This window comes from Gadus chalcogrammus, chromosome 5, assembly GCF_026213295.1.
Source record: "Gadus chalcogrammus isolate NIFS_2021 chromosome 5, NIFS_Gcha_1.0, whole genome shotgun sequence".
In the NCBI taxonomy this organism is placed as follows: domain Eukaryota; kingdom Metazoa; phylum Chordata; class Actinopteri; order Gadiformes; family Gadidae; genus Gadus; species Gadus chalcogrammus.
The window spans coordinates 23,950,237-23,962,579 of record NC_079416.1 but is presented as its reverse complement, the minus strand read 5'-3'; the positions used below and the strand labels follow the sequence as shown (position 1 = coordinate 23,962,579).

Below are 12,343 nucleotides of genomic sequence, written 5' to 3'. Positions count from 1 at the left end.
CCCCTAATGCCCCTACTCAGGCCCCATACTGCCCCTACTCAGACTACATACTGCCCCTACTGCCCCTACTCAGGCCCCATACTGCCCCTACCCAGGCCCGCATACTGCCCCTACTGCCCCTACTCAGGCCCACATACTGCCCCTACCCAGGCCCGCATACTGCCCCTAATGCCCCTACTCAGACTACATACTGCCCTACTGCCCCTACTCAGACTACATACTGCCCCTACTCAGACTACATACTGCCCCTACTCAGACTACATACTGCCCCTACTCAGACTACATACTGCCCCTACTGCCCCTACCCAGGCCCAATACTGCCCCTACTCATCAGAGCGTTGGTCGGGGAGCGCGTCAGATGGACCGCGTTGGCCTACAGGGGGAGGAGCCTTTGGATTGTGTGTGTTTGTCCGTCAGTCTGTGTGTGTGTGTCTGTGTCAGTGTGTGTCTAATATTGTCTGACATAATAACGTGTGTGTGTGTCTGTGTGTGTGAGTGTGTGTGTCTGTGTGAGTGTGTGTCTGTGTCTGTGTGTCTGTGAGTGTGTGTCTGTGAGTGTGTGTGTGTGTGTGTGTGTGTGTGTGTGTGTGAGTGTCTGTGTGAGTGTGTGTGTCTGTGAGTGTCTGTGTGTGTGTGTGTGTGTGTGTGTGTGTGTGTGTGTGTGTGTGTGTGAGTGAGTGTGTGTCTGTGTGTCTGTGAGTGTGTGTCTGTGAGTGTGTGTGTGTGTGTGTGTCTGTGTGAGTGTGTCTGTGTGTCTGTGAGTGTGTGTCTGTGAGTGTGTGTGTGTGTGTGTGTGTGTGTGTGTGTATGTGTGTGTGTGTGTGTGTGTGTGTGTGTGTTAGTGTGTGTGTGTGTCTGTGTGTCTGTGTGAGTGTGTGTGTGTGTGTGTGTGTGTGTGTGTGTGTGTGTGTGTGTGTGTGTGTGTGTGTGTGTGTGTGTGTGTGTGTGTGTGTGTGTGTGTAGACATGTTTCACGATGACCTACTCGCTGGGGGAGAGACAGTCACCTGAACCACAGTCTTACTATAAACTGAGATTCATCCAGTATGAAATTGATCCTTAAATTCAAAGTCCCCTCAGAGGCGGTCCTTGGGAGGGGGGCTTTTACAGTCTAGTCTATAGGACCTAATCAGGGCTACAGTGTCGCCGGCTGCACACAGACACAACACGAGCCCACACAGCAGCCAGCATCCCAATGGGAACGCGCCTCTATCAGAGCATCAGGACCCAGACCATGTGTTCACATTGATTCTAAAATGCGTTTACAGGTTGCCAACACCAAAGGAGACTCAGACCAGGGCGGAGCTTCTCCAGTCCTGAATGAGGAACCCTTGGGGAGAGGTCTGGGACGGTGGTCCAGGGTCAGATGTGGAACGCAAGCCCAGCCAATGTTCCCACTGCAAGGAGTTAGTGTTTGACGTTGCTGTCCTGACCAGTTCAGACTGGTTTTATGGAACCGACACAGGAATCTGATCGCTGTGGCAGCATCCAGTCATGGAGGCCTTTGACCTGATGCCGGCCGGTGGCCATGACTCTGATCAGGGGTGAGGTCTGTTGACTTGTGCGACTAGGCAAGATTAGAAGTGTCCTTTTCTAAATGACCATACATATAGGCTGAAAGACAGACTGTGAAATAAGTTCAGTCAGGTCTTTGGCAATGTAAAATCTTTATTTCAAGACACTACCGTTTGGCTTTTCGATTATATTTAATAGACAGCATTTGCCCTCCACATTCAAATTGAAGGAATGGAACCGAGAACTGATGAAAATAAGTGTGATCTCACGTAGAAAACTTTAATCTATTGCATCTCCCATGATTAAAATGCCACTTCATGTTCACATGCCATTCTGTTAAAGCATGACCTTGGGGTTCTTCAACCTCGACCCTGTCTCTCCATGGGTTTGGGTGTTTGTGGGACTAATTCAGGGCTGCATTGTAACCAGATGAGCTACCAGCCTCCGACAATGGGAGTCCTCTAGAAGTGCTTATTTTTGCTGCTCTCAGATTGTTATTATGTCAGACAATATTAGGGAAGGATCCCTCCAGAGAAATACAACTATTTTTCTTTTTCACTTTCATTTTCAGGTCGCTTTGTCATTGTCAAGTCTCGCTCAAGGAGAAGTTTTGAAGTCTTTGTTGTCATTATTATCGCGTTGTATTTGCGCAATGTCAGTGGAACAGCAGGCAGAGGATGTGCGACATTGGCCTCATAGGATCACATTACAGCCCTGTCTGTAGGTTGAAGCTCTCTCGCTCAACAAACCATTTCAGAAATTGTTGTGTGCATTAGTCACTTAGACCCAACATGAGGGGAAATAGGATCTAGGTTGAAAAGTTATTCTTTAATAATTACAGCAGTGGCTTCAGTTCACAGACAACAATAAACTGTAAGAGAAAACAAATGAAACACATCACAGGACTGCATAAGGCTAATCTCATAACTCTTCATAACCACAAATACTAATTTGGGCCCACAAAGAAATCAAGTATTAGACCCCAACCCCAACATGGTGCACAGTGTTTATCAAGCAGTTTTCATCTGTAAATGAAATGAACCACATAAAAGCAGTATGATGAATGAAAGCAGCGTTAATTGGCCCCAGGTTCCAGCGGGAGATTGCACAGCAAGAGATAGACGAGATGTTTGAAAATCTCAAAAAAGACAACACTGAAGAACAGAGGAGTACAATACTGAGAGTGGCGTGATGACGCTTCTCTGCATTGCTAGAAACACCTGGACGTACGCTGGAGGGAAAACCACATGTGCATTAATCTTCAACGTATTTGGCCAACAAGATAGAACTCAACTGGTCCCAAAATAAGCACACGACTAAATTATAAAAAGACGGATGGATAATCCAGAGTACATGCCTTGAGTGAAATCCATGAAAAAATGTCCGAAAGCCATGTTATGAGGTATTATAGCCCATAATAACCACTCTCCGTGGGAGCCGGGATCCATTCGTTTCCACAACATCTTCTTTCAATGGAAATATAAAATAAGTTTCTGTCTTCATCCTTGCTGGAAGTACAGATTGTCCAACCGTTAAGGCCGGTGCCCAACCAGCAGCTGATCCTGGTGACGGAGTGCTGAGGTTTGGCCTCCGTGACTCTCCGTAGACGGAGAGGAAACTTAACTTAAGAGTCATGGCTAGAGTCAGCCGTCCATTAACCCATCAACGTTACCTCATCGTGCTACTTAAAGAGGGACAATAAAGGATAACTCAACTTAATTTAACTAACTTACTTGCTTCCCAAGATAAATACCAAAAGGTAGAGGCTGCAAAGACAACGGAAAGTTCAGAGAAACAGTTACTCCTCCGTATGGCTTCCTGCATCTCAACCTACATCGGTGTACGTCTAACTGGCTGCACCACCCATCTGTCGGTCTGTCAGTCTTTCGGTGGGGTTGGACTGACTGAGTCCCAGCCTGCATGCCACTGCTGGACTGAGGCCAATTTAGTTTCTCCCGGTAAACGTCTCATTTGACTGACTGCTGCCATATGTCTGCCTGCCTGCGTGACTGGTTATGATTGACTGATGTCTTGGTCAACTTAACATCTGGTTGAATTTCAATAATAATACCTATGGCTGCCTTCTGTCCTTCTGTCCTTCTGTTTATATTCCCAGGGGTCTTCAGCCAAGATGTTGACAGCTCAATGTGCGATTTGGACTTATGAATAAAAATAAGAATAATATAATTTAGATATTTACATATCTGTGTGTGTGTGTGTGTGTGTGTGTGTGTGTGTGTGTGTGTGTGTGTGTGTGTGTGTGTGTGTGTGTGTGTGTGTGTGTGTGTCCATCTCCAGGCTGATGACTAGCCCAGGCAGCCGAGCAAGGCCCACAGCCAGCGAGCCATTGGGTGACCTTTGACCTGGAGGTACACCTCGTACAGACCCAGCCGCCACAGCCCCAGCACCTCGCCCACTGAGATCCGCAGACGCCGCGTCCGGGAGCTGGCCTTGCTCCTTCTGTGCCTGCATGAAGAAAAGGATGAAAGATATGATGTTAAAGGTGCTGTGGGTAAGAAACCGAATTCCTTCTCACTACTGGCCCCTTTAGGCCGGTTGGTGAACTGCAGCCCTGCAAGAGGCAGCGCTTTCAGATAGCTGGAGGGCGAGCTCTGAGGGTTGAGACAATAACCATCATATACGGATGTCAGTTATTATCATAAACAAACAAATTAATAAAAGAGCTTTTGACAGAAGATACATTTACCTCGAAGTCTCTTCTCCCATCTACATTTAAACAGAACAAACTTTGGTGCACCACGCGGTGATTACACATTTCTAGTTAAATCTTTGAATCTTTACATCACTGGATCCTGATTGAGACACTTTTAAACCTTCAGCAGTCCACAGAGTGCCCTTATAACTCTCGGGCCACGATTTAAATGATTTGAGATTAGCAGCAGAGACCAATATCTCACTGAACAAATTCTAAGAAAAAAATACAAAAAAAAATACATTTTCTTTTTGAATAACACCTTTTTATGAAAGAATATGACGTTAAATAAAAAAATATATATAGGACGAATCAAAATATAATAAATATATGACAGATCAAAATATATAAATATATGACGAATCAAATTATATCAAGATATGACGGATCAAAACGGAGAGGTTGATCTCCGGGGGGACGGCCAGCAGCTAGGAGAGGAGCGGAGGAGAGGAGAGGAGAGGAGAGAGGAGAGGAGAGGAGAGGAGAGGGGAGAGGAGAGGAGAGGAGAGGAGAGGAGAGGAGAGGAGAGGAGAGGAGAGGAGAGGAGGAGAGGGGAGGAGGGAGGCGGAGAGGAGAGGAGAGGGGAGGAGGGAGGCGGAGAGGAGAGGAGAGGGGAGGAGAGGAGGAGGGAGAGAGGAGGAGGGAGAGAGAAGGGGAGGAGAGGAGTTAGGAGAGGAGGAGAGGAGAGGAGAGGAGAGGAGAGGAGGGGGGGAGAGGAGGAGGGAGGGGAGGAGGAGGGGAGAGGAGGAGAGGAGAGGAGAGGAGGAGGGGAGGGAGAGAGGAGGAGGGAGGAGAGGAGGAGGGGAGGGTGGGCTGGCGGGGGACGCCCCCGTCTGTTAACTGATGATGTGTTCAACTCACTCGGACGGCTCTCTGCTGTCAGACACCCCGCATAACCTGGCTGATCCGCCAGGACATGGAAATGAGTGTGCGTGTGTGTGTGTGTGTGTGTGTGTGTGTGTGTGTGTGTGTGTGTGTGTGTGTGTGTGTGTTATCGCAAATGCAAACTGGGTCAGACTGGGGTCAGTCCGGGGACAGGCTGGAGGGGAGGGTGGAGGGTGGAGGAGAGAGGGGAGGGTGGAGGAGAGAGGGGAGGGTGGAGGAGAGAGGGGAGGGTGGAGGGGAGGGGGAAGGGTGGAGGGGAGGGTGAAGGGTGGAGTGGAGGGGGGAGGAGAGAGGGGAGGGTGGAGGGTGGAGGGAGAGGTGGAAGTTTACGGAGGTGGAGGTGTACGGAGGGTGGAGGTGTACGGGGGTGGAGGGTGGAGGTGTACGGAGGGTGAAGGTGTATGGAGGTGGAGGTTGGAGTCGTACGGAGGTGGAGGGTGGAGGTATATGGAGGGTGGAGGTGTACGGAGGTGGAGGGTGGAGGTGTATGGAGGGTGGAGGTATACGGAGGGTGGAGGTGTACGGAGGTGGAGGTGTACAGAGGTGGAGGGTGGAGGTGTATGGAGGTTGGAGGTGTACGGAGGGTGGAGGTGTACGGAGGGTGGAGGTGTACGGAGGGTGGAGGTGTACGGAGGTGGAGGGTGGAGGTGTACGGAGGTGGAGGGTGGAGGTGTACGGAGGTGGAGGTGTACGGAGGTGGAGGGTGGAGGTGTATGGAGGTTGGAGGTGTACGGAGGGTGGAGGTGTACGGAGGGTGGAGGTGTACGGAGGTGGAGGGTGGAGGTGTACGGAGGTGGAGGGTGGAGGTGTATGGAGGTTGGAGGTGTACGGAGGGTGGAGGTGTACGGAGGGTGGAGGTGTATGGAGGGTGGAGGTGTACGGAGGTGGAGGGTGGAGGTGTATGGAGGGTGGAGGTGTACGGAGGGTGGAGGTGTACGGAGGGTGGAGGTGTACGGAGGGTGGAGGTGTACCTGGCCAGGGCGCGGACGCAGCAGCGGGACATGTTGAGGAAGGAGGAGGAGGCGGCGCGGGTCTGCAGCGCGGCCTCGATGCCGCGCAGCAGGTCGTTGGTCTTCAGCAGCAGCAGCATCTGGCGCGGCACTCTGTTGAGCAGCTCGCTGATCTGGGGCAGGTACTGCGACACGTTGGTGCGGATCTCCACATCCTGTGCATTCAGGGGGCCAGGGGAACACACGGTGCAGGGGGGTTAGTCCATGGGGTTCACCCCAGAGATCAGACCTCCTGACCCCGCAATCAAAGTAATACACAGTTACAATGTTCATGTTGTAGAGCTGAGGATCGATCAGAGAGAGAGAGAGAGAGAGAGAGAGATGCTGAGTCACTGTCCTCCATTGTCTCTCGCCCTGTGCTAGTGTCTGCTCTGGTTCCAGTTCTCCTCTGCGTTTCAGTCCATTGTGTTCAGGGTTTGATTGACCTGCCGCTCTGTGACTCCGCTCTGTGAATGAGGCTGAACCACATCGACCGAAGCCGGGGAGCAAGATGTCTCTCCTCTCATTGTTTCTAATTGTGGCTCATTTTGGAGAAGGTCATTCAGGCAGAAGGGAGATGATCTCTGTGATTTGGTGTCACTGCTCCTGATTCCAGTCCTATCTAAAACACATATCCTCCTGCAGCAGTTAGGAGTTAAAGGCCGTTGTCATTTGTCTACACCCCTTCCCTCTGGCGGAGAGCACTCTGGTAAAGAGTTGATTTGATTTGGTTCAGAGACGCCACAGGGTGGTTGTCACGGCCCTTCCACCAAACTCAGCTTTCAGTGCTTTGAAAAATGCTATATAGGTGCAATAATTATTATTATTATCTTAATTATTATATTACTCATTATTATGAGGGTTATATACTACATACATATACATACATGACCCAGATTGTTGCTCTTTGGTATGTTGTGTCTGCAGAAAACTGTTCTATTTTATAGGTCATTGTGTAACTTTGTAGAGTGAAATGTCCCAGGAAATTCTAATATTCTTTGAATGATAGTTTTGCAATGCTCATTTAACACCTCAGAAAATGATTACTGTCATTATTACCACAAAAGAACCACACATTTGGTTTTCCATATATAAATGGAGTAGAAGGCATAAAACCCAAAACAAACGTAACATTCCTGATTGTAAGCCATTTAAACTTTGGTCCAAGCTTGTATTTGTCCAGAGCAGTCGAGGTCCTGTCAACATTTTAAACATTGTCAAAATGTTAATATCTGTCGGGAGCCTTTTTTGCATTTTGACATCACCACGTGGATCCGAACCGGAGGCCGTGAGACCATGGCTGACAATCAGCAACCGTGTTCGGTACACTTTAAATAAAGAAGCAATGTTTAACACTTTAACTAGTTAGTAAGTAAAAAAAAACTGGACATATTTGTAGTCAATGCTAATTGATAGGGATTCAAAGATTGTATCAATAAAATCACATCCTTTGACTGAATGTTTTACAAATAAACAATACTGACCATCCTGTACCTCTCTCTCTTTGTTTGAAGGCCCCCCCCCCCCGCCAACCCGAGCCGGCAGGACAGCTACTGCACCGCAGTGGGAGTGAACACAACCCCCCCGTCACCTGGCTCAGACCTGAACAATACCCCTTTAGACGTGCTGTTCATGTGTGCAGACATTTAAAGATGTGTACGCCGACAGAACTTAAAGACAACCTCTATCTCATCTCCTTTTAAAGACAACGTGAAATGGCCTTTATTCAATACCTGTGTAACACAACATACAATGAGTGAATAGGATGTGTTCTGAGGATGTGTTTCAACATACAATGAGTGAATAGGGTGTGTTCTGAGGATGTGTTTCAACATACAATGAGTGAATAGGGTGTGTTCTGAGGATGTGTTTCAACATACAATGAGTGCACATGGATGTGTTCTGAGGATGTGTTTCAACATACAATGAGTGCTGAGGATGTGTTCTGAGGATGTGTTTCAACATGCAATGAGTGCAGAGGATGTGTTCTGAGGATGTGTTTCAACATACAATGAGTGAAGAGGATGTGTTCTGAGGATGTGTTTCAACACACAATGAGTGCAGAGGATGTGTTCTGAGGATGTGTTTCAACATACAATGAGTGAAGAGGATGTGTTCTGAGGATGTGTTTCAACATACGATGAGTGAAGAGGATGTGTTCTGAGGATGTGTTTCAACATACAATGAGTGCACATGGATGTGTTCTGAGGATGTGTCTGTTCCCGCTAGCCACAGGAGCGCCGTGGAAACCGTAGACTGATTTCGTGGCGTCTTTTAAGGACAACTTCAGGATTGTTTCAAGCTGTTCTCCTTTGACAAAACATAAACAGAGCTCAATCATACGGCCTTCCACTCTCACCTAAATCCTCAGCGTAATCCTAAATGTCTTTCAGTTCACTTCGGCAGTTCCCTCTAATCCCAACCCAACACGGTGCATGGCGTGGTGTGCTGCAGGTACTGGCCCTCAGGGAGGCAGTTCCACCTCCCTACTGCCGCATCACTCATACAGAAAACATGGCAGCATGAGCAATTAGCCCCCGCCCCCCCATAAACCACCGTGCACAGCGTCGGCCCAAACCCTTTGATTCATGGGACAGCTCTGCCCTCATTGGATAATTTATACACACATTAAACGTCCCCGCGGTGGATTTATGAAACGCATTAGGATGTGAACGCGCGTTGAATTAAACTCGGCTGTCCGACTGCTTGCTTGCTGTGCGTCGCGTGTGGACGTCCGGACAGCTTATTTACTACGAAGAGCTACGGCGTGGCCCACACACATTATTCCGCCGGGCGCTTCATGCATGGAGACGGTGCAGCGACACAAGGTGGATCTGGGGCCCGGAATATCGACTTCAGGGGCCGGTGGAGCCGGGGCTGCCACAGGAGCTTCTAGGGATCTGTCTCTGTGACGAGTAGGTGTGTTGTCTCTGTGATGAGTAGGTGTATCATGTTGTCTCTGTGATGAGTAGGTGTGTTGTCTCTGTGATGAGTAGGTGTGGTGTCTCTGTGATGAGTAGGTGTATCATGTTGTCTCTGTGATGAGTAGGTGTATCATGTTGTCTCTGTGATGAGTAGGTGTGTTGTCTCTGTGATGAGTAGGTGTATCATGTTGTCTCTGTGACGAGTAGGTGTGTTGTCTCTGTGATGAGTAGGTGTGTTGTCTCTGTGATGAGTAGGTGTGTTGTCTCTGTGATGAGTAGGTGTGTTGTCTCTGTGATGAGTAGGTGTGTTGTCTCTGTGATGAGTAGGTGTATCATGTTGTCTCTGTGATGAGTAGGTGTGTTGTCTCTGTGACGAGTAGGTGTATCATGTTGTCTCTGTGACGAGTAGGTGTGTTGTCTCTGTGATGAGTAGGTGTGTTGTCTCTGTGATGAGTAGGTGTATCATGTTGTCTCTGTGATGAGTAGGTGTGTTGTCTCTGTGATGAGTAGGTGTATCATGTTGTCTCTGTGATGAGTAGGTGTGTTGTCTCTGTGATGAGTAGGTGTGTTGTCTCTGTGATGAGTAGGTGTATCATGTTGTCTCTGTGATGAGTAGGTGTATCATGTTGTCTCTGTGATGAGTAGGTGTGTTGTCTCTGTGATGAGTAGGTGTATCATGTTGTCTCTGTGATGAGTAGGTGTGTTGTCTCTGTGATGAGTAGGTGTATCATGTTGTCTCTGTGATGAGTAGGTGTGTTGTCTCTGTGACGAGTAGGTGTATCATGTTGTCTCTGTGACGAGTAGGTGTGTTGTCTCTGTGATGAGTAGGTGTGTTGTCTCTGTGATGAGTAGGTGTATCATGTTGTCTCTGTGATGAGTAGGTGTGTTGTCTCTGTGATGAGTAGGTGTATCATGTTGTCTCTGTGATGAGTAGGTGTGTTGTCTCTGTGATGAGTAGGTGTATCATGTTGTCTCTGTGATGAGTAGGTGTGTTGTCTCTGTGATGAGTAGGTGTATCATGTTGTCTCTGTGATGAGTAGGTGTATCATGTTGTCTCTGTGACGAGTAGGTGTGTTGTCTCTGTGACGAGTAGGTGTATCATGTTGTCTCTGTGATGAGTAGGTGTGTTGTCTCTGTGATGAGTAGGTGTATCATGTTGTCTCTGTGATGAGTAGGTGTGTTGTCTCTGTGATGAGTAGGTGTGTTGTCTCTGTGATGAGTAGGTGTGTTGTCTCTGTGACGAGTAGGTGTGTTGTCTCTGTGACGAGTAGGTGTGTTGTCTCTGTGATGAGTAGGTGTATCATGTTGTCTCTGTGACGAGTAGGTGTATCATGTTGTCTCTGTGATGAGTAGGTGTATCATGTTGTCTCTGTGATGAGTAGGTGTGTTGTCTCTGTGACGAGTAGGTGTGTTGTCTCTGTGATGAGTAGGTGTATCATGTTGTCTCTGTGACGAGTAGGTGTGTTGTCTCTGTGATGAGTAGGTGTATCATGTTGTCTCTGTGATGAGTAGGTGTATCATGTTGTCTCTGTGATGAGTAGGTGTGTTGTCTCTGTGACGAGTAGGTGTGTTGTCTCTGTGATGAGTAGGTGTATCATGTTGTCTCTGTGATGAGTAGGTGTATCATGTTGTCTCTGTGATGAGTAGGTGTGTTGTCTCTGTGATGAGTAGGTGTATCATGTTGTCTCTGTGATGAGTAGGTGTGTTGTCTCTGTGATGAGTAGGTGTATCATGTTGTCTCTGTGATGAGTAGGTGTGTTGTCTCTGTGATGAGTAGGTGTATCATGTTGTCTCTGTGATGAGTAGGTGTATCATGTTGTCTCTGTGATGAGTAGGTGTGGTGTCTCTGTGATGAGTAGGTGTATCATGTTGTCTCTGTGATGAGTAGGTGTGTTGTCTCTGTGATGAGTAGGTGTATCATGTTGTCTCTGTGATGAGTAGGTGTGGTGTCTCTGTGATGAGTAGGTGTATCATGTTGTCTCTGTGACGAGTAGGTGTGTTGTCTCTGTGACGAGTAGGTGTATCATGTTGTCTCTGTGATGAGTAGGTGTGTTGTCTCTGTGATGAGTAGGTGTATCATGTTGTCTCTGTGATGAGTAGGTGTATCATGTTGTCTCTGTGATGAGTAGGTGTATCATGTTGTCTCTGTGATGAGTAGGTGTGTTGTCTCTGTGATGAGTAGGTGTATCATGTTGTCTCTGTGATGAGTAGGTGTGTTGTCTCTGTGATGAGTAGGTGTATCATGTTGTCTCTGTGATGAGTAGGTGTGTTGTCTCTGTGATGAGTAGGTGTATCATGTTGTCTCTGTGACGAGTAGGTGTGTTGTCTCTGTGATGAGTAGGTGTGTTGTCTCTGTGATGAGTAGGTGTGTTGTCTCTGTGATGAGTAGGTGTGTTGTCTCTGTGATGAGTAGGTGTGTTGTCTCTGTGATGAGTAGGTGTGTTGTCTCTGTGATGTGTAGGTGTGTTGTCTCTGTGATGAGTAGGTGTGTTGTCTCTGTGATGAGTAGGTGTACCATGTTGTCTTTGCATAGACACGTGATGTACGTCCATGGAACGGATGTACAGAAAGGACGGAGGACAGATGAAAAGGAATTTGGAGGGAAATCCTCACGGGACAAAACTGACGCAGAAATGGTAATTAGGTAGATTGCATAGAGATTGGAGGGTAAACAAGACAACAATTCTCAGAATACGAGCAGAAGGAGAGTGTAGCTGGTCTCCATGGTGACGATACTGTGGCCAGGTCAGCGTGTCTTTGATGTGGCGACTGTTTGTCTGTCCATTTCAACCTCGCCGTACAGCCGTACTCCACATCAAAGACCTCTCCCCACTAGAGGTAAACACGACTAAATTACACCATTAGCTAGGTCTATCACTGTGTGTGGTTGGGTGGGGGTGCGTGTCTGTGGGTGTGTGTGTGGAAGTGCTTTCTTGCAGATGGAAGTGTGGTTCTCTCGTGCCGTATACTTAAGGTACCCTTTGTCCTGAGTGCCCCTTAGCAATGCTTAACAAGGTCTCACCCAAATTGCCTACATGGCCTTAATAAGTTCTATGGTACAAACAGAAGTCTGTTACATACCAAGTGCCGTCTAGAAAGGGAGCAGGCTACAAACAGAAACACTAAACCATCTTAAACCTTACCTGCACTCTGCAGAGACCACCGACAATCAAATCAAGGTATTGGGAAGATGTGAATTCATTGTTGAACACAGACCTTGTCCAACATAAAACAGAGACAATTATGAGCTCTGAAACAGATCCTGACACTGTAGAAGGGTAGTCAACCTGTAGAACTAATGTGTGTGTGTGTGTGTGT

General features: G+C 47.8%; 1 protein-coding gene across 2 annotated transcripts in view; it reads right to left on the bottom strand.

Moving 5' to 3' along the window:
- Positions 1-1,468: 1,468 nt before the first annotated feature.
- Positions 1,469-12,343, bottom strand: part of adck1 (aarF domain containing kinase 1) — an 81,020-nt gene continuing 70,145 nt past the window's right edge. For both annotated transcript variants that reach the window (XM_056591279.1, XM_056591280.1), the window contains exons 10-11: positions 6,084-6,277; positions 1,469-3,980 (exon numbers count right to left, since the gene is read on the bottom strand). In XM_056591279.1, coding sequence (XP_056447254.1) covers positions 3,821-3,980; positions 6,084-6,277 — 354 coding nt within the window. In that variant the 3' untranslated portion in view covers positions 1,469-3,820. The remainder of the gene's footprint in view (positions 3,981-6,083; positions 6,278-12,343) is intronic.